General features: G+C 38.7%; 1 protein-coding gene across 2 annotated transcripts in view; it reads left to right on the top strand.

Moving 5' to 3' along the window:
• PHF14 (PHD finger protein 14) overlaps positions 1–22,994 on the top strand; it is a 277,173-nt gene that overhangs the window by 44,072 nt on the left and 210,107 nt on the right. For both annotated transcript variants that reach the window (XM_024206092.3, XM_024206090.3), the window contains exons 6-8: positions 11,372–11,483; positions 13,165–13,302; positions 20,766–20,912. In XM_024206092.3, the coding sequence (XP_024061860.2) occupies positions 11,372–11,483; positions 13,165–13,302; positions 20,766–20,912 (397 nt within the window). The remainder of the gene's footprint in view (positions 1–11,371; positions 11,484–13,164; positions 13,303–20,765; positions 20,913–22,994) is intronic.

Raw genomic sequence — 22,994 nt, 5'->3', positions numbered from 1 at the left:
CCTCCGGCTGAGAGCACTCAGACAGGAATAGCACTATCTCATCAGTATTCTCTGGGATCTATGACAAGAAAGAACAGAACCACTCTAAAGTGATTTCTTCTTTCCCTACCAGATCCAAAAAATAAGTCAAGAACTCTGGATGTTGATAGTAATAAATCCTTTAAAAAATCCTGGCAGAATTAGCAATGCTTCCACACATCTGAAACTTGTCTGATATTCAAAGAATTGGAGGGTTTTCAGATGCTGGGCCTGCTATCAACACTTCAATGAATAATCTTAGCAGAGGAAGACAGTACAAATAGTTGTCAAGGACATTAATGTCAAGATAGTGTTTTAATCCAGGCTGAGCCACTGTGTCTTTTGGACTTGCATGGGTGTAACAGTCCTGAGGAACCTTATTAGTGATTATGATGAATGAGTCAAAGAACCAGGTAAATATGTATTATTATTTCAAGTACTATAAGCACACTAACCTTCAATCCTAGCAGCATATATGGCTGTGAAATCTTTCACAATTTCAGTGTGCATTCACAGAGAGACTGTTCATTTTGTATATTTTAAAGCTAGTATAATCAGCTATGTACTGTACAACAAAATAGGCCATTTATTAGTAAATAATGGCACGGGCAAAGTATATCAAAGTGTCTGGCTTTTCCACTTCCAGGTATCTGCTTAAATTCAGGCTGGCTTTAATAACTTTCTCCCTCAATCCCTTTGAGAGCCAAACATTTTGGTATTACAAAAGTGATACAGTTATATTTGCACAAAATATAAGGAAGTAGTAAAAGACAATAAGTTAAAGACAATAAGTTAAAGACAATACGTTTTCATTTTGCCTTCGTTAATTATTTGCATATGTGTTATGACTCAAAGGAAGACCCTTCATCTGAAAAAAGCTTTAATTACACTGTTCAGTACTTTCCCTATCTGTCGCAGGTATGCTCTCATTCTTCAGTTCAAGTGCTATAAAACATTGTATGCATGTTTTGTATATAATGTGTTCTAAGAACATAGCTATGTTTTCTCCCTGCCATCTGCTTAATGTTCTGCTCTCTCTCCCAGCCAAGGACTTTGTTTCATCTTACTTTTAGCTTTCCCGCCCAACTTATTTCTCAGTTTTCTACTTATGCTACTACATTAGTGATGTGACCCTGCAGTCATTGGGAGATGAACACATTCAGAATGAGGCCCTTAGAAACAGCATTATGTAACAAAAAGAGTTTTCCACCTCCTATAAATGTAGTGTTATTGAGAATAACATTAATGGGTTTAATTCTTGCAGGTAAAATTGTGCTAGTGTTTTAACTTTCTTAGGGTCATATCTCCCCTTTATCTTTGATATCAGGGAGGATTCTGCACACTATGACTTTAGTCTTGGGGAAGAGGGGAAAATGTTACCTACAAAGAAAAGCAGCTTGATACTGGAAACCATAATCTTTAATGTTGCCCACCATGGCATTTTTAAAAATAGACCAATGATTTAGGTCTTGTAGTCAATGGGTTTACTCACATGCATAAAGTTAGGGCACATGCTTAAGTTATTAGCAAGACTGGGGTCTCAAACACCTCCAAGACCTTAGTCTTGATAACAATAATAATAAGTTATTATTAATAACAATAAATAATGATAAGTTTGTTCTTAATCTAGTCTCCAGTGATTGTGTCTACATTTTAAAACCATTGCACAATTTGGAACAATTCAGTTCCTCACAATTAGCAGTTACAGAATTTAAAAAAGTAGTAGTAGTAATATTAGTAGAATAAATTGCGCACACACAGCCTATGCTAAAAAGAACATTAAGGTTGCCAAGGTAAGTGCTCAAAAGCTAGGTAATGCCAGCATTAAGGCTGTGTATGCAACCTTAATTCATCCCTCTTGTATGTGTGCATTGACAGTCTTTAATTACATGGTCACATACTTTATAAAAACAATGAACCACAAACAGTGCTTAAATATTTTGTATACACAGAGTGGACTTGATTAATGTGGGAGCATTTCTTCATTTTATTAGTTCTCTGCACAGCGTGGCAACATAGTAGGATAAGATTCTTCTCTCCATTAGTGACTGCTGACTTAAGGGGACCCTCCCAGCTCACGTCTTTTGTTTGATTTCAGAAAATGTCTGCTATGGCTATCTTGAACCCACGGAGGATAGGTCCAGAGCATGAAAGTAAGCAAGCATAGTAACCTCTGTAGCATTTCTAGTTCAAGTAACAAGTAGGGGGAAAAGCTGAAAGGGACATGGAGACATTGTGACGCATATGGAGTTAAAAAAATTGATTCTCAACCTGTAGGCTGGTCAGTTTTTTTCCTTCCTGAAGAACACAGATGATGTGCAAGAGAACTGTTAGATTCAGTGTGAAAAGTCCCTCATCCCCTTACTCCAGATCTTTGTCCGGAAGTTTCAGTCTTCAGTAAAAATGGGTATCATGACTCGATCATAATTAATTTTCTAGATTGTAAGCTCTTTTGGGCAGGGACTGTCCACTATTATTTTTCTATAGTGTGTAGCACAATGGAGCCCAACCTAGTTGTGGCCTTTAGGCACTACTGTAGTATAAATATTAAATAACAAAATGCTCCTTCTTCCACCACCTTCCACCATTTTAGAGGATGTCCAGCTATGTTAGATATCCATCAGTGCTGTGATGTGAAATTACGTAAAGGTGAAGCCAAACCTGTTCAATTTCTCTTCACAATCAAGTCAGAATAATTTCTCTCTTTCTGCTAAGTGAAAGGTGAATAGTTACTTTAATGAAATGCCTACTTTCTCTAAAGAATCTTTTTTTTTTGTCTTATCTTCCCAGTTTCATGAACATAAAGATGGATTTTTAAAATCTTTTTTTCTCCAAAAAGTATTGTCCTAGAATATGAAATTTGTCCTGTCCTTGTTTTGGGTTGATTTTTTTCTTCTTCTTCTTCTTCTTCCCTAATCAACATCTGTCATCATTGCTCCAAGCAAAATGGATGCTAAAGTAACAAGGAAGATTATTCTTCTTTGATTACCCAATTTGTCTTAATTACAAGGTTCTAAAACATGTGCAGCTAAACAAATGAGCAGGAAAATATTTAGAACTGGTATTAAATGCAGCTGAAACTGCCTCAGCTGTGAACTTGACTGACTTCTGTAGGTTTTTTAATAAAGATTCAGGTTGGAGTTCGCATATAGGTGGTTGAGGAAATGAGACACTTGTGTGCCAATCACACTGAAATGGCAGTTTAAATCTGTAATACTGTAATACTTGCGTGACATGTACTAAAACATTTTGAGAAGGTCAGTATGAAGCAAGCAGCCAGCTGTTGGGTTTATCGTAGATAAACTCCTACAGAGTGCAGCAGCATTTAATACACCAGTGGAGCATGAAAAAACTGTGCAAATTAAATTGAGAAGCAGCTGCTTGTTGAAGATGTGTATCTTTATATTGAACTCTGCAGGGTGCATTTGGGAAGTTGTATTAAAACTTACTATCAAAAATCTTAAACTAAAACGTTGGCTTTTTTAAAAAAATAGTAGATAATTGTGAAGATGTGTAACTATTTCTTGACTTCCCCCTATACAAATGTTCTCAGTCTAACACATCTTAAACCAGTGGTCTGGTGCAAAAAAGGAAAACCTATAGAATTCAGAATGCTTTTTGTAACAATAAAACAGGCCTTCTTTTAACATAATCATAAGGTTATGAGACTTCTTCTGCATATATCAGATGGCCTTCTATTGGAAAAAGGTGTTACATGACTCTGACACTTGACATACACAAAAAGAGTTTTGGCACCCATAAATGACAAACATTTTGAATTGTTTGACATGTACATAGATTAAACAACATAATTTATTTAAGAAAAATACACTGTATAAAAATGAGAACACTTTGCTCCTTATCATGGCTGGTTTTGTGTACTAGTGCAAGAGAGTAGAGTGGGGATCAGCTGCCTGCTAAATGAGTGGACCCTGGTGCTACTTCCTTTGCAATGGAGAATCAGGTTCACAGAGCCTGCTCTAAGTGGGCAGAATTTTGATTCCACACACCCCCTCACGTCCAGTGTCTTGGTGCATCGGGGGGCATACATTGTGATAAGTACAGATGTGTAATAGCTTACTGCCTCTCTGGAACAGTGGGAAAGACTGGAACAGGGACGAAGTTTTTGAGGCCCTGAGTTACAACCCCCATCCTAGCTGCTACAGAAACAGCCTGACAATATGCCGTCTCTTGCTATGGAATAGATTGCAAACTGACGGTTTAGCTCTCTTTCTTTTAAAATAACAAAAAAAGACTAAGTTAAACTTTCTTTTCATTTGCATTGGACCATAATTGTAGTTTATATAAACAAATCATATTAACTAACTCCTGCATGTATAGGCACAGAATCCTAATAAACAGTGGAAAAAAACACATTTGTAGCCCCAGAAAACACACTTCTGTGCAGTTAATTGGATGAATCATCTTTACAATTTAAAACAAAGTCCTCACTTTTTAAAGTGAATTTCTCAGTTAAAGATAAGGAGAGTGAATTACTTGTTTTTGGATATTAACAATGGTGATGCATTGCTTTAAACAGGATATGCATTTTATACAAATATTTAAATACTTCACTGACTGAACTACTGTCCAATAAAACATTTCTGTTTGATCACAGTTGTAGTTTCTATTATCTCTGCTTGGTAAATCCTTATGGGTTTAACCAAATGTAGTGACTTGTAGGCATTGTTTTCCATTGTTGTACCTTTCAGTGACTTTTATCTTTGATATCAACGTGACCATAGAATGCTGAACAATGGAGAATGATGAACATAATGTTTGTTAGTCTACTTCTTACACTTCATGTTGACATTTTCATTGGGCTTGAATTATAATAAAGAGACTTTAATAAACTTATTTATATTTTAGCTGAGTTTGCGAGGCCATACACTCAAATTGATGGCATTTCTCTATTTGGATGTAATGTGATAACGTTTGAATGCCACATCTGATTAATTCCAGAATATCATGGAATGTTCTCAACCTCAATGGACAGCATCCTATTGATTTTGGTGAAAGTAAGAAAACTGGAAAGGAGGAAATGAGGGGTACATAGAGCCCCTGACAACTGGTTAGCAGACCCATCGGTTTCAATCAAATCTAAATTATCTATAGATCAAAGAACAATTGATGGCAGCCTTTAACATCTTTCTTCATAACAGTAACCCCCATCTCAGCTTCGTCCATGTCTCAGTTGAGTAAAAAATGTTGACAGCCTGAATGAAAGAAAAAAAAATTATAGATGCAGAGGAAGAGGGGGCACACACAGGCCCTGATATCTGGGAAGGTGAAATGGAGGGCACAGCCCTTGCATGGGGGGAGAATGGGAGACTGTCATGTGCGGGTGCATGGCAGGGGAGAGAATGTAGGGGATCTTGTCATGTGGCACAAGAAATGAGGGAAGCACAGTCATTGACATGGTGGGGTATAGAGGGAAGGAACAAATAAGGGAGCACACGGAGCTCTGGGCGTTGTGGGAGAGGAGGGAATGGATGAGCACAGATATCCTGACAGTGGGGGGAACAGGGAACATACCCAGCCCCTGGCATAAGAGATGGAGGAAGTGTTGCAGAGAAATTGAAATTGATGGTGATAGGAGCATGGCACATAAGGAACTTGTGGGGGTGGTGGAAATGGAGGGATTCAGGGAGCTCCTCGTGTGTGCAAATAGCTTGACCTACAGAAGCAAAGAAGTGTGTGACCTACTGACATGCTTTGTAGTGTGTAATGTTAACTGCTGGGCAGAAGTCACTGTGATGGTCTAATAGTATTAGGGGCCAAAATGCAATAGATATCTATACCTCAAGAATGTCCACTTTTCAACTGTATCTGTATCACATTTCATTTAGGACTCCAGAACCAATACCTGAAACTGCAAGTAACCAAAAAGTAGCCAGTCCAGATTTTGAATATCTGGTGGTGTGCTTGTGTTAAGATACTTGGCTTAAAAGGTGGACTGTTGTCTTCTGTACCAGCTTCGGTTTCTGTGGAGACTTACGGAATACCTCATGTAGTGCACATTGCAGTAGTCTGATCTTGAAATGCCAAAGGCATGTATGATGATAGTGAGGGTCTACATCTTAGAGAACAGTCTGGAAGTTGACAGTGAGGCAGATGGGGGGGGAATTGTCCTGTCCCTCTCAGCTCTGTAATTGAATAACAATAGCTGGGAGTTGAAAAAAGATGCCCAAATTGTGAATTTATCTGTCTTTGGTGGAAAGCATTCCCTCAGACCATATTATGTGGTTGCTTCACCCAGGCCTGAGTCATTACCAGACACAGAGAGACACTCAACTATACCCTAGGTGTCAGACAAAATGGAGAGAGAGATCTGTGTCATAAGCATACTGAAAACACTTCATTCCAAGCTTCTTCAGTAACACTTCCAATGCAATCCCTGCAACCTCGAAGGAGGGTTTTGTCTGGTCAACCAGAAGGAAAGTGGCCATAGGTCCTTTAAAGGTTCCTGCCTCTTTTGGGCAGAGAAGGGGTAGATATCACCCAAGCTGACAGCTGCCCAGTCGGGGTCAGGTAAACCGTTCACTCCCTGAACACAAGGGAGAGAGAGAGAATATGCTTGTCCTGTTGGATGGAGCCCTTTTATGCCTGGATCAGCAGGTACACCTAGTGGCAGGTATTCAGTAATAAATTGGAGTTGGATGTGGACTTAGGGGAAGGTGTTTCCTAAAGAAGCTGGAGAATGGAGATGGGGCCCCTAATGTCTGATACAGCAAGGAAACAACCCCCTTTTCCCAACCTCTTAACCCTCATAAAAGGCAAGGATGAAGGGGACCCAGCAGTGGGCAGTTAGGGGGTGATGTGGTACTTATGGGAGCCTTGACCAAACAGGTGGAAATGAGTGAAGATGGAGTGCTGAAATGAGCTATATTAGTTATTGTCAAATAATTCCCAGAATGAGATAAATCAGTGGTTCTCAACCAGGGGTACGTGTACCCCTAGAGGTAAACAGAGGTCTTCCAGGGGATGCATCAACTCATCTAGATTTTTACAACAGGCTACATAAAAGCACTAGCAAAGTCAGTACAAACTAAAATTTCATACAGACAAAATGAGAAAGTAAGCAATTTTTCAGTAGTGCTGTGAATCTTGTATTTTTATGTCTGATTTTGTAAGCAAGTAGTTTTTAAGGGAGGTGAAATTTGGAGGAATGCAAGACAAATCCAACTCCTGAAAGGGGTATAGTAGTCCAGAAAGGTTAAGAATCACTGAGATAAATTAATAAAGTTGCAGCCTAATTAAACCACATCCCTGGATCTTGTCTGTCTTCATGCATGTCTGGGGCAGTGGCCTCATATGCACATGAAACAGGAAGAGTGGTAATACAGAACCCTGCGTAAGAGAGCCTTCAGGACAGAAAAGTGATATCCCCAAACTACCCTTTGGAATTTCTGAGATAAAAGAATGAGGCAACTGTAAGGCAATTCCCATCTACTGAAGAGAACTGAAGAACCTTGTGATTAGTGGTATCTAGGACAGCATCAGTATGGAACCTGGTATTTGTCCATTGTCAGAAGATCATCATCTGTATCATGTTACAGCCAGGTCTGAAGCCTGACTGATATGGCTCAAGGAATTCTCAATCATTTAGGCTCTAGGAGAGTTGTTTAGCTTCCACTTCTCTATTATTTTAACCAAAAATGGAAGGTTAACCACTTGTCTATATTGGCCAGATTGCTGGCGCCAAGTGCTAATTTTTTAGGCAAAGGCAACACAAATATTTCCTTAATTTTTTTTTTGACATTCTGCTCTCGTTAAAGGAGTTGTTCACTGTCTCCACAAGTAAAGGTCCGAGTACTTCCTGTATTACCCTTAATCAGGCAGAAGGAACATGAGTTTTGGCATTCTTAAATCAAATGGACACTGTCCCAGATCTAGTTTTGGAATGAGGAACCCTCTCTCCCCACACACTTTAGTTTAGTTGTAAGCAACACAGCCATACCACCTCCTCATCAATCTATCAGTCCTTCTGCACGGCAGGATGCACTGACTACTAGGAATCAACTGCACCAGAAACAGCCTTGCATTATTATCCAGTGAACCTTCAGTGATGCATGGAATGCTGCAAACCTCATCCATAATTAAATAATAGATGTTGCTAACTTTTATTAAGTAACTTTGCATTAATCAACACTTATTAATGTGGAGAGGAAAGATGGTCTAGTGATTAGGATACTGGCCTACAGGATTTCAGAGACAAATGTTCAAGTCCTTCCTGTACCACAAACTTCCTTTGTGACCCTTGGCAACACAGTCTCTTCACGCTTCAGTTCCCCATCTAAATGCAAGTGGCCACTCGTATTATTAGTGGCTGTTTGAATTATAAATTAACCTCTAGTTTGTATGTGCTAGCACACATCGTTCTGCCAGACTTTTGATTAGATACTATTACTGTTAGCTCTGCCTGGAGAGCTGTGACAGATAAAACTGACTTATTACATTTCCGGTTAACTGATGCTCCATTTTCAGACAAGAAACATGCAGTACCAAGGTCACTTGTATTCAGGGGAGAAATCCCTCTCCTGAGCACTGGAGTGTAACACTGGGCCTGATCTTTCACCATCCTTCTGCTACGGTAGCTCACAAACTCTTGGATGAGAGCACTTATTTGCCCTTTACCATAAATGGATGATTAGCACTGCTAGGGAGCTGAAAACTATGTTCTTATAGAGTGGAAGCATTGGTGGGAAAGAGAGTCTGACACACCAAGTAAACTCAGGAGTCCTTCGCTGCCCCTGCCTACCTCCTTCTTCACTTGATTATAGATTTTGGACCTGGCTCAACAGATTATTCTCTGGCTTGTTCAGAGTTGCTGCAACTATATATTAGCTTGGCCTGATTTCCTCTCCTTTCAGTGACCATGGAGCAGCATTGCAGACTTGTGGTGGTGAAGTTCACATCTCAACATCTGGAGGGTGGTTTACAATGCCTTGCCTTCCTTAATACAGAGACTGTTCTCTCGTTACAGAACCTAAACATTGAACTCTGATGTATACATATGAGAGGAGGAGTTCCACATCCATACAGTGGAGATAGTAGTACTTCCCTATGTTACAACGGTGTTGTGAGGATAAATAAGTTATAATTTTTGAGGGTCTCAGATGCTTCAGTGATTGGGGACCTAACATAGAATGAAGCAAAAACTTATATCTCTGTCCATACTCTCTCATCCAAGAGATAATATGTAAACTCAATGGCACCAAGACTCCATGCTTTCTTCTTGAGACATCTCATACGTTGGCTCTCCGTACCTATTGCAACAGGAATCAAGGACCTGAAGCACCTTGACGGGTCAAATCAAAAACAGCATTAGCTGAATGCTTAAAAGTACACCTCTACCTCGATATAACGCTGTCCTCGGGAGCCAAAAAATCTTACCGCGTTATAGGTGAAACCGCGTTATATCGAACTTTCTTTGATCCGCCGGAGTGCGCAGCCCTGCCCCCCCGGAGCACTGCTTTACCGTGTTATATCAGAATTTGTGTTCTATCGGGTCGCGTTATATCGGGGTAGAGGTGTACTGATGTTCCATCGTGACTGCTTCCATGTGATATTTCAGCTTTTTACAACCAGCTGTTTCAGTTCTAGAGCTGTTCAGATAAAGGTTGCAAGGATTTTTGGAAAGGGAATTTTTTCCTTTCCACTGTCTCTGTGCTTCAAAGTCATTGAGCTTTTTTTTGGCCACAGTTATGAAGAAATTCACCTTTCAACATAGACCAAACCTAGATAATTTCAACTCAAATGGTGAAGATTTCAGAAAGCTTTAAGTGGATTAAAACATGAGTTTAGATTGAAATGCACATAGAGACTTAATTCTAACAATCGCTGCCACAATTACTATCATTTACATAACTAAAGTTTTAACTACATTATTTAAATATTTCAAAGGTAGTCATTGGCACAACGTGATCACATTATTTCTTTAAATATATGTCCAAATTTTCTTTTTTCTCTCTATATTTTTTTCAAGCTTACCTGTCAAGTATGTTGTAATTTATTGTGAAGTCTTGCATCTTAGCTTTGCATAACTATCCAGAGATCTTTTTGACAAGAGACACCAATAATTTTTTTTAGTGATGCTTGAAAGTTTTATCATACGGCAGATTTTTTTTTTAGAATTACTAGAGCACTGGACATATTGCCAGGAACATTGGTTGTTCCCTTCGTAAAGGACCAAATTTCAAAACTGCGTACAGAGGGATATTCGAAGGGAAGGTATATTAACATTCCTAGTCTTTGTCAAAAAATACATTTATTTCATTCTTAATTAAATCCAAGAGATTATCACGTGGTCTCAAATTGGGAAAAATCATCACGCCGTCTGTATACATTGTTGGAGGTAATTTTTGCCATGTTCACATATTAGTCATCTAATGTTCTCAAAATCATGGTTTTTCCATTTTATCATCTAGTCTTTCATTGATTATAAAGCCAGAAAGGGCTCTTGTGATCATCTAGTCTGACCTGTGTAATGCAGACCATTAGACTTTCCTGAATTAATTCCCGTTTGAGCTCTTTATAAGACCAGTGTTAAACCTTAATATTTGATACTGCAAAATGGAATATACCAGCTATGATAGTAGCTGGCTCTTGAAAAGTAACACTGTGATTTGATGTTTCATTTAAAAAAAAACACCCTGGCTTTAAAAAACAAACAAACAAACAAACAAACATTGATGAAGTGGTGGTTCTTTCTTAACATTCAAATAATTTTAGGCTTAGTACTGCTAGTGCCTTTTTAACTCCCTTGCAGGAATTAAAAGGTCTAGTGAGTTCTGTTCTGTGTTTGTTTGCATTATCATGTGGCAGATCATTCAGAGTATGTAAACAAAACTAGAAAAAGAAGAGAAACCACCTCTGACAAAGTGGTTGGCAAAGTGATTTTTTGTCTGCCTGTTTTTGGGAGCAGCTTCCCTTCATTCTCCACAAGAGAGTCAGCATACAAATCGTGCAATGTTTGAGCCAAACCATACTCGGGGGAGAGAGAGGTAACGCTTGTGGTTTTTACTGAACTTGTATTTGACAATGAGCCATATAAAGAAAGCTGCTACCAACGTTTGGGCTAGAAAAAGTCAAAACAAATTAAAAAAAAAAACTAAGATGATAGGAGGGAGAACCAGAGGCTTGTGGATGGGCCATTCACCTGTGAGTCAATAGGCTTGCATTCCTGTTTCTGACACCCTTGGCTTTCTATGACTCATTTTCCTTATCTATAAATGTGAATGATATTTTCAATCCATTGTAACGTACTTGAGATCTGCAAATTAAGAGTGCAATACAAGAGCAAAATGTTGTTGTTCTTGATGATAATGGCTTAATTTTTCTGCTGTTGTAGGTGGGTCCACATTGTTTGTGCCCTCTATGTTCCAGGAGTGGCATTTGGAGATATTGACAAGCTGCGGCCAGTAACGCTTACCGAAATGAACTATTCTAAGTATGGTGCCAAGGTAAGACTAGAGGAGACATGTTTACCTAGGTATAGTTTTATTTTCTCTACATATATGGCATAGCATATCTTATTAGCTTTTTGTAATTCTGTTTCTGCAACAAATGCAACAAGATTCAGGGCTGGAAATGCAATAAAATCAGAAATATGCATCCTCTTTTGTCTTTTCTTTTGTTTCTCATTCTCTTCCCCCTCTCTCTTTCTTTCTGGAGACACTCATTACCTCCTTGTTATGTGTGTTAATGGCAGTCTGCCAAAGTATGAATGTAGAGAGTTGAGGAATGTATGGGAGTATGAATGAAAAATATACTCCCCATCCCCAAATGGACTTTTATGTGAAGTATAATTGTTCTTAGTCCAGTTCATAGGAGGATGTATGTGCATAGCACTCAAATTACCATTACAATTGGCACAAAATGACACTCAATAGAGACCAAAGGATTTCTGGTAGATGGCTCATTGGTTTTCTTATGTCCAAATGTTGTTTCTCTAGCTGTCAGGCCATGTGGGGAAGATTTTGCTGTTGCTTCTCTTGTTGTACCCATTTGGTGCATGTAAAATTTGAGTCCCAAGGCTATCAATGTGGGACTTTTCATGAGTACTAAATTAACCAACAACAACAAAAAAGACTTTTATGACAGGATGACTGAAGAGCAGCCTGTGTATTGGAAGTGGCTCTCCAGCATGCCTAGTATGAGTCTTCCAAAACATTCAGCACTGTTATAGAAGTGTCCAAGTGGGCAACCTCTGTACAGCAGCTATTCTACATAATAGCTAGGTTTTTTGTCGACATAACTGATTAATAGGGGCAGAAGTAGTAATTTGGGCACATCATAAGCTTTAAAAGGGATTATAGGTTAAGCAATGCTCTTCACAGGTGGGCAGAGTAAGTGACCCAAGGCAGTGCAATATGTTGGCAAAATAAAACACTAACCCTATCACAATAGAGACTGAGTCTCAGTTTCTAATGAAAATATGGATAATTATTTTATATTCTGCCTATCTGAATTCCCTCTGGAGCTCCAGTTTTATACAGTTTAATGCAGTATTCTTCTTCATTTCATGACTAAACAGTTGTATAGTGTTGTGTGTTGCTGTGTTTTCACAGCTTCTCCCCAACCTGGAATATATTGCATTTTTGGGTGAGGTGATTCTGATTTTATCTGTATAGTTTATAAAGTTGCTAATGCAATTGGATCCTTCCCAAATAAGGATTACTGTGCTGATTTTATTACTATTATGATTATTGCTTACATGTTAGCCAGATGATCATTTGTTTAAATCTATTATGTTTAATTTCTTCTTAATTTTAACAAGGCATGTTTAGTCACTTAAAACAAAGTAATGTGCAGAGTCTAAGTTGAAACCTACCAGTGCAAGAAAACAAGAAGAGCCAGCATTATTATTTCAAGTCTTTTTGTACTATACCTGTTAAAAGGGAATATAGGAATAAAAAAAGAAGTTTGGAGAATCCCAGTTTAGATAGCTAGCCTTAACTGTATTGCTATACCTCATGAGATTAAATCCATCCATTAGTAACATTTAACAGACTTTGTGTGTCTGTATAGAAGACATCTAAATTATCTTTCATTTATGCAAAAAAAAAAAAAATTAAAAATAGAATGTTGAATCTTTATTGTAGTGTTTACTCTGTAGTTAATTTTGCCATTTTTCTGTGTTAGGAATGCAGTTTTTGTGAAGACCCTCGTTTTGCCAGAACTGGTGTTTGCATTAGTTGTGATGCTGGCATGTGTAGAGCTTATTTCCATGTGACCTGTGCTCAGAAAGAAGGCCTGTTGTCAGAAGCAGCAGCTGAAGAGGTATGTGTGTGATGCAACTTCTTTAGAAAAACATAAAATGGAAATGTCCTAACAAAAGCATGTGGAAGCTTATTGTGTTTCTGGATAACATTCCTGAGGAGAGATTTTGATAAGATGCTGCTGTGAGGTCATAAGTATATTTTTGGAAGTGGGCTAGCTTTTTTTTTTTTTCCTGTGCCAAGATATGCTTTTCACAGGAAGCTGTTTCAAACTGGCCTAGCCCTAATTTAAATTAGGACAGCTTAAGGCCTGCTCTGATTTATGATAGCTAGTTATTGTCTCTAAGGAATCATACACTAGCTAATGACTGTGTTAGAGGAGCTCCTCCTATCCCACTCCCCATCTTACCACTTCTTTCTTCTGAAATGCCCCTAACTAAGATGTGGGTGCATTGTTGTAGGAGTTTGCTTTGTCAGCTTCATTCCAGTTTAGAATCTCCCTCTGCTTTGCTCAGTTTCCATCTGTAGCCAGATTACATCCCCTTTGTGCTGTGCAAATGGGGCCCTGGTTCTCTTCAAATGTTTTTGCATACATCTTTTTTCAATATTATCATTAAATTGTGTCATAAATAAGTAACTTTCATTGTATTAGTATGATACTTCTTGATTGTCATTCTGAGTTTTTGTAAATTACCATTAATTGCACCAGTTAAAATACTTACATTTAAATTCCATAATCCTTACATATTCACTCATGGTACCAGTTTTCTTCTTGATAATAAGAATAAAGCAATCCAAATGACAAGATTTTGCATTAGGGCTGATTTATTCAATGGGAATACCTTGTAAGTGTCTAGTGTTCTGTCCTAATTGCAAAGTTCAAGTTTAGCGAGTCATATTCATCTTTACATATAGTAAATGCGACAGAAAGTAAATTGTGTATAGGTGAGTGAGAGGGACACGCACATAACAGCACACACTGACATGCAGGCTTTGTTGTCATTCATTATCTACATTGGAATCACTGTCTTTCTTATTTCTGAAGGAACTGGCCATTCAGACCATTAGTAATTCTCTGTCAGAACTGTTCATAAAAAATAAATTTCACCTGCAAGATGAAGTGCTGGAAAGATAAACATGGTGCCTTCAGCTAAACAGTGATGGCTCTACTAGATGGGGTTTAATGTTCATTCTTTAAGGAGCTCATGTTGTGAATTCCCATCATTGTATGTGTTTGCCATGCTTTTCACCTAAAAACATTTCATATCTTTAAACAACCGCAAACAAAATATTTTGTAATCAAGGCCTTGGAATCACATAACTCAGAATTGTTAATTTAAATTCTTATGGAGGTAAGCTCTGTGTCACATATATTCCCCTACCCTGAAATCTAAATATACAGAGTATATTTTTAAATCAAACTTGCAAAATTTTACTTGCCTCTGGTGAGTAAGTGAGTGGGCTTTTGTTGGACAGGCAAGTAAAATATTTAATTTGTTGTTATGAGAGAGTCAGTGGATTTTTCTGCCTGGTTAGTAAATGTTACTGACAATTATTCATATAGAAAATGTGCTGGAAATTAAAAAGAGAAAATAAACTGAGACGTATTGATCCACCTTTGTCTGAGGCAGTCTTATTCAGCTTGCAGACTGTATACACGAGGTAAATGAATTGATAAAGTAGTTCAGCTATAAGAATGTGAAAATTTAGTAAGTGAAGAATGAAAAATAGAAGAAAACTATTATGTATGTGAGAGATCATACAAAAGACTGCCGGTGCTTAGGCCATACAAAAACTACTATGAAGAAGTCAAAAGGAAAACCATGCTATTTGAAAAATGTATTTGGAAAACAAGATATAATAATGAGCTCTTTCACTTAATGCAGAATAAGGTGTGTGTCTTTTTCCCAAAATGTCCCTTTCTTTGGAAATTTTGATCTGTTGGAGGAATATTGAGCATAATGTGATTGCTGCCCAGAGAAACAATATGGAGAGACCAATGCATACGTTATATATGTATCATATATGTAAGGACTCCCTGCCTGTCTCTTCTGGAACGATCAAATATTCTAGTGAGCTGCTGGGGCAGAAGAGAGGCGAGTGTTTCTTGGAACTGTCCAAACAGTAACCAGGAGCACTTCGTGATTACAGAAGGAGTCAAAGAGGGCAGGTTTTTATAACTATTTAGTATTAAAATATACCAGTAACCGTATATTTGTTTGTGAACAGGCATGGAGGAAAAAAACCAACCTTGGATACACAAAAATAACTTCCATCACTTCAATATAGAAAAATGACAACTCTCGCATCCCATCTTCATGATTAGTGCAGTAATACAATGCTCTAAATGCTTTCTTTATGTGCTTTATTGTAATTGTTACCTGTTGGTACAACACTTGTCATAGGAAGTTGTCCCTTTTTCCCTGGGTTAACTTGCAGAAATGTAAATTCATTCGTTCAGTCAAAAAAAAAACTTTGGAGATCATTAGAGACTGTTAAAAAGTACATGGAGAATGTATTGCTTTGTTGTACGGCACGAGGTAGCTGTATTAGAGAACGATGAGGTGCTTGCAGTGTTGGTTTGTCCTGTGCTGTATTTGCTGGGACCTGCTTCAGTGCTCCTTAACTGTGATTACACTGCTCTACAGCCAAAATGCTTCTGAAATAAATGTAGTCAAACTTTACTAATTCTGGGTCACTGAGAATGAAAATGATGCTTAAAATTGTTGATTGGCTCTAGTTTTCAAGAGATGCTATTGGGTCAGTATATACGACCCTTGACTTGGGAATGGCGGAGGATAAGTGAGTTATAAAGGGAAGGGATCTCAATTTAAACCAGAAATGACTAAAATACATCTTTGACTGGATCTATGAATAAATCTATGAATAAATCTATGACTGGGTTTGGACAGTACTTGCTTTTTAGGCAAAACAATGAATGATGCAATCTGAAGCTGGTATTGCGTCATACATGATATGAATTGCATCATGTTATTCCTAGAAGTCCTGGATGATGCAATCATAACAAAGCTTACATCACTCTGCTGAACAAATTGCCCTATATCAGCTCTAGAAATCATACAGTGTCGTGCTCTCTTATTTGTCAGTGTTTGATTTTGCAAAGGGACACATTTCTGTTTAGCCAAAGTGAGCAGAGATGCCTCGTACTTGTGTGAACAGTGCAGATAACCTCTGCTATGTTTGTGGTGAAGTGACTTTTGCATCACAAAAGCGCAGTATAACCACTATGGTTAAGAAAGCCTATCACCTTTATTTTGGCTGCAAAATTGGAAATCAGGACAAGAGGTGGGCCCCACACATATGCTGCAACACTTGTGCAACAAATCTTGGCCCGCCAGTGGTTGAACAGGAAAAGGAAATCTATGCCTTTTGCAATGCCAATGATTTGGAGAGAGCCAACAGATCATACCAGCAATTGTTACTTCTGCATGGTGCCTCCAGTTGGGAAAGGTGTGTCAAAGAAGAAAAAGTGGACTGTGCATTATCCAAACATTCCATCAGCTATATGCCCAGTACCCCACGGAGAAGGACTGCTGGTTCCTGATGCACCAGAATCATTCTCACTTGAGTCAGACGAGGAAGAGGAAGAGGATGAAACTTCTGGTCCTGAACCATCAATGTCACAGGACCCACATTTTCTCCCATCCTCCTCCTCTGAACCACACCTCATAACACAAGGTGAACTGAATGACCTTGTCAGGGATTTGGAACTACCCAAGAGTAAGGCAGAGCTGTTGGGCTCCAGACTACAGCAGTGGAATCTCCTGGCAGGTGATGTTGGGGTTTCCATGTTCCGTGACCGTCAAAAGGAACTTGTCCCATTCTTCTTCATGGAAGGTGATCTTGTAGCCTGCAACAACATCGATGGTGTGATGGCAGCCCTCAACATCGTTCACGATTCAGATGAGTGGAGACTGTTCATTGAGTCATCGAAGACGAGTCTTAAAGCTGTTTTACTTCATAATGGCAATGTTTTGCCATCAATTCCAGTTGGTCATGCAGTCCATCTGAAGGAAACCTATGACAACATGAAACAACTTTTGAGGTGCATAAACTATGACCAACATCAGTGGCAGCTTTGTGGCGATTTGAAGGTTGTTGCTCTCTTGCTTGGTCTGCAGACTGGATACACAAAGTACTGCTGTTTTCTCTGCGAATGGGATAGTCGTGCAAGAGATTCCCACTACATGAAGAAAGATTGGCCACTCCGACAGTCATTGGAGCCTGGGAGGAAAAGTGTTCAGCATCCACCACTTGTTGAATCAAGGAAGATTTTGTTACCACCCTTACACATCAAGCTGGGTCTGATGAAGAACTTTGTCAAGGCCATTGACAAAACACAAGCAGCTTTCAAGTACCTCCGTGGAAAATTTCCAAGGTTAAGTGAAGCTAAGATAAAGGAAGGTGTCTTTGTTGGTCCTCAGATTCGTGAACTTCTTCCTGATGATGCATTTGACCATGCACTGCGTGGCAAGGAAAAGACGGCATGGAAAGCCTTCCAGTTAGTGGCAATAAATTTTCTCGGAAACAACAAGGCAGACAACTACAGGTTGTTGGTGGAAAACCTCCTCAAGGCATACAAAAGCCTTGGTTGCAACATGTCACTAAAGATACATTTTTTGCACTCTCATCTAGATTTTTTTCCACCGAACTGCGGAGCAGTGAGCGACGAGCACGGAGAGCGATTTCACCAGGACATTGCAACAATGGAGAAATGCTATCAGGGCAAATGGAGCCCATCAATGCTTGCAGACTATTGCTGGATAGTGACAAGAGATGCTCCATTTAATGAATACAAGAGACAAGCCAAGAAGCGCCAAGTAGACACTGAATAGGACTAAACTATGTACAGAATAGTTTTTTGCCTTTTGTTTCATAATAAATTTTATTTATATAACCCTTTTGCTGATTTTTAAAGTGTTACATAAACAGGACAGGTGAAATATTATCCTGTAAAGCAACCATAAACACATGAAAAGACCTAGGTTTACAATTTATGATTAAAACTCTACTATCTACACAATATACATAGACATAAAATGTAAAAACTTAAATATCTTAGAAACAGTAGCCAATCAGTTGTTTTAATTGTCATATTTGAATTCAGCACATCAAAATATATAATAAATAGCACATTTTATCTCTGAAGCAGACGACTTCTCAAAAATTGTAGACCAGTGTTATTTAAAAAAAAAAAAAGCAAACAAACAAAAATAATTCATGAACTAATTAGTATATTGGGTAGCACTGACCCTCCGTAACATTTTAAAATATGGTGTCTACTGAAACCTTCAATTGAGGCCTTTAACTAAAACAAATCTTTAACTTCTAAGGTTAGACTTTTCAATTTTGCTTCAACTTGTTCTCTGAAACTGAACCCTCATTATTTTCACACACAGTTTTGAAAATTAATCACTTCTGTGTGCAAATAATGGAATTTAGACTTTGAGCTACATGAGTTATGGGAACAATTAAATATATCTTTTAATTCTATTTGCAATTCTGGGTGGAAATAATTGCTAGTACAATTTTAGTATTCTCTTTTGATATAAGAAACTGAATTTTTGTAACAAATTATGTTGTTTTCATAAACTATATGATAGCTAGTCTAAAAAAGAAACTTTTCAGCTTAAAAAAACAAAAGCAAAATTTCTATGTGGTCACTTTTAAACAAGTTTAAACCTGGCTTCCATTGATTTAGCTTAAGTCAGTTCCTTACTGAATTACACTAAATCAGTATACACAATCTAAAAATCTGTTTAAGAGTGTACAGATGTGGGCTTGTATCAATTTAACAAAATTGGTTTTAAACAGGCCTTTAGTTAAACCGATTCAAACCCTGACTGTGTTGCTCTACAAGACCCATCTATATGAAACATAGAATCGTAGAAATGTAGAGCTGGAAGAGACCTCGAGAAGTCATCAAGTCTAGCCTTCTGTGCTGTGCCAGGACCAAGTAAACCCCTAGATCATCCCTGGCAGGTGTTTGTCCAACTTGTTTTTAAAGGTTTCCAATGATGGGGACTCCATGACCTCCATTGGAACCCTATTCCATAGCTTGACTACCCTTATACTTAGAAAATTTTCCTTAATATCTAAATCTTTCTGCAGATTAAGCCCATTACTTCTTGTCCTATCTTCAGTGGACATGGAGAACAGTTGATCACTGTCCTCGTATATAATAGCCTTTAAGGTATTGGAAGACTATTACCCGGTCACCCCTCAGTCTTCTTTCCTGAAGACTAACCATACCCAGTTTTTTCAACCTTTCCTCATACGTCAAGTTTTCTAAACCGTTTATCATTTTTGTTGCTCTCCCCTGGACTCTTTTCAGTTTGTCCACATTCTTCCTAAATTGTGCTGCCCAGAATTGGACATGGTCCTCCAGCGGGAGTCTCACCAGCATTGAGTAGAGCGGGACTGTTACCTTGCTGTGTCTTACATACAACACTCCTGTTAATACACCCCAGAATCATAATCAGCTTTTTTTGCAGCTGCATCACATGAACGACTCATACTCAGTTTGTGGTCCACTGTAACCCCAGATCCTTTTCAGCAGTACTACCACCTAGACAGTTATTCCCCATTTTGTAGTTGTGCATTTGATTTTTCCTTCCTAAGGGAAGTACTTTGCATTTGGTTTTATTGAATTTCATCTTGTTGAATTCAGACCAATTCTCCAATTTGTTAAGGTCATTTTGAATGTTAAACCTGTCCTCCAAAGTGCTTGCAACCCCTCTCAGGTTGGTGTCATCTGCAGATTTTTATAAGCATACTCTGTACTCCATTATCCAAGTCATTAATGAAAATATTGAAGATTACCAGAACCAGGACTGACCCCACTAGATGCACTGTCCCAACTTGACAGCAAACCATTGATAACTACCCTTAAAGTAAGGTCTTTCAACCAGTTGTGCACTCACTTTATAGTAAATTTATCTAGACCACATTTTCCTAGTTTGGTTACAAGAATGTCGTGTGGAACCCTGTCAAAAGCCTAACTAAAATCAAGGTATATCATGTCTACTGCTTCTCCCCATCCACCAGGTCAGTAATCCTATCAAAGAAGGAAATTAAGTTGGTTTGGCATGATTTGTTCTTGACAAATCCATGCTGACTATTCCTTATAACCCTATTCTCCAGGTGCTCACAAATTGATTGTCTAATAATTTACTCCAATATCTTTCCAAATATTGTAGTTAGGCTGACTGGTCTGTAATTCCCCGGGTTCTCCTTGTTCCCCTTTTAAAAAATAAAACCCTAGGATTATTAAAAAAAATAGTTCCCTAGGATTAATTTAATCAGGCCCTGCTGACTTGAATACATCTAACTTATCTAAATATTCTTTAACCTGTTCTTTCCCTATTTTGGCTTGTATTCCTTCCCCTTAGTTGTCAATGTTAATTGTGGTATACATGAAATGCTGGCTTTATGTTCCTCTATATCATTTTTCTAATTAGATTTTCCCTCCCTTCTTTTCCACCCCTTTTCTTGCTGAAACAGGACATAGCAGATCCTTTTTTTGCTTATTGTAAACAGCATGCGGACCGGTTAGACAGAAAATGGAAACGGAAGAACTACTTGGCTTTACAGTCTTATTGTAAAATGTCCCTGCAGGAAAGAGAGAAACAGCTCTCGCCAGAAGCACAGGTATTGTACCCGTTCCAAAGCTGCATGTGCGTTAATCATCAATGTTAAATGAGAAGTGGGGGGAAGAGGAAGGTGGAATTACGGTGGTTGAAAATGAAATTTGGACTACATTGATGCCATATGGTCAATTAATATGGCAGTGAATTATCTTTAGATTGGATTCCCTAAGAGTGAATGACCCCATAATAAATCCTTGAAAAGGTGCACATGCAGGCATCTGAATGGAAATAATCCTGATTAGTTTATATAATTCTCTATTATACCAGGGTAATTTATAATTCTTTTTTAATTCCATAGTTGCATTTATTTTACTTCTAATCTTTATTTCAAGATTCTAAAAAAATAAAAATCAGTCAAAGCAGCCAGGATTTTAGATATTTTGCTATGTGTATGTTAGAAGAAAGTTCCGCCTTCTCCCTTAGTTATTACAAGGAGCTAGTAGCAAAGCCTACAGTTAAGGTTGCCTCAACACTTTATAATATAAGACCCCTATTTTCAGTTGCTTGTATGTTTTAGTCCTTTAGGCCGAAATTTTCCATGCTGTGTGTCTGCCTTAGGTCTGTTTGTGTGTGTGTGTGTGTGTGTGTGTGTGTGTGTATATATATATATATATATATATATACACCAATACCATTTCAGTAAAAGTGATTCACCTATTTCTCAGAATGAGGTTAGGTAAAATCTGTTTTGCCCATGCTAAATTATTTCATTAATTAAATTAAGAAGCTCTGGTGCCTCTGTGGTTTGAAGAAGGGACTTGAACTTTAGCAAGTGAGTTGTCCTGGTGTCAATAGGTTTTTTGCCGGCCTCATGAAAATCCACCGAAATTTGAAAATGTATAATCCTCTAAAAAATTTCAGTTTCCATATACTCAGTGGATGATAGTTTTAAAACAAAACACTCAGAAGGTTCCATTTGTACTGGGCATGCCCCCAGACCTGGGCTAAGTAGGATTTTACATGCAGTTTTTCCTCCCAACTGTCAGGGGCTGCTGTGACACCATAGACAAGAATTGAGAGGAGGGAGACTGACTCTGTGCTTCAAGGTCAGGGGGAGCAGAGACTGACTGTGAGGCAGAAAAGTGGCTGAGAGAAACTGTAAGGGGATAAGGATGATGGTGGCAGAGGCAAGCTGTGGATCTACGTAATAGTGGCAGAAATGATGGACAATGGAAAAAAAAAGGCTCTAAATTGTAAAGGTCTTTGCTGTGAATCTCATAGACTGTATGGCCAGAAGGGACCATCATGATCATCTACTCTGACCTCCTGCACATTGCAGGCCACGGAACTTCACCCATCCACTCCTGTAGTAGACCTATACTCTCTGGAGGACTTACTGACATCCTCAAATCATTATTTAAAGATGTCAAGTTAGAGAGAATGCACTATTTACACTAGTTTAAAACTGCAAATGACCCATGCTTCAGAGGAAGGCAAAAAAACCCCCAGGATCTCTGCCAATCTGACCGCGGGAAAATTCTTTCACAACCCCAAATATGGCCGTCAGTTGGACCCTGAGCATTACAACAACCCAGCAGCCAGACACCAGGAAGAATTCCCTGTAGTAATGCAGAGTCTTCCCTGGCCATTGGAGTGATTTGCTACTAACAGTCACAGATATATCATTGTAGGCCTGGGTCAAGATTTAAAAAAATGAGTGCCTAAAATTAGGCTCCTAAATCTTTATTTATGCACCTAAATTAATGGCCTGATTTTTAAGAGAGCTGAGCACTGCCATGTTTAGAAGAGTGAGTGTACAGATTGTTCTCATCCCTGTACCCGAATAGAAATTATAAATGTTTCTTGTTCCTGCCATCATTCTGTATTTCCAGTCTCTCTAGATCAGGGGTCGGCAACGGTCAGCACGCGGCTCGCCAGGGTAAGCACCCTGGTGGGCCGGGCCAGTTTTATTTACCTGCTGACGTGACAGGTTCGGCCAATCGCGGCCCCCACTGGCCGCGGTTCGCCGTCCTGGGCCAATGGGGGCGGCGAGAAGCCGCGGCCAGCACATCGCTCGCCCGCGCCGCTTCTCGCCACCCCCATTGGCCCGGGACGGCGAACCGCGGCCAGTGGGGGCCGCGAT

Source organism: Terrapene carolina, unplaced genomic scaffold (assembly GCF_002925995.2).
Source record: "Terrapene carolina triunguis isolate 2854851 unplaced genomic scaffold, T_m_triunguis-2.0 Scaffold84, whole genome shotgun sequence".
Classification (NCBI taxonomy): domain Eukaryota; kingdom Metazoa; phylum Chordata; order Testudines; family Emydidae; genus Terrapene; species Terrapene triunguis.
Note: the sequence above shows the minus strand (reverse complement) of the source record. Positions and strands in the feature narration are given on the sequence as shown.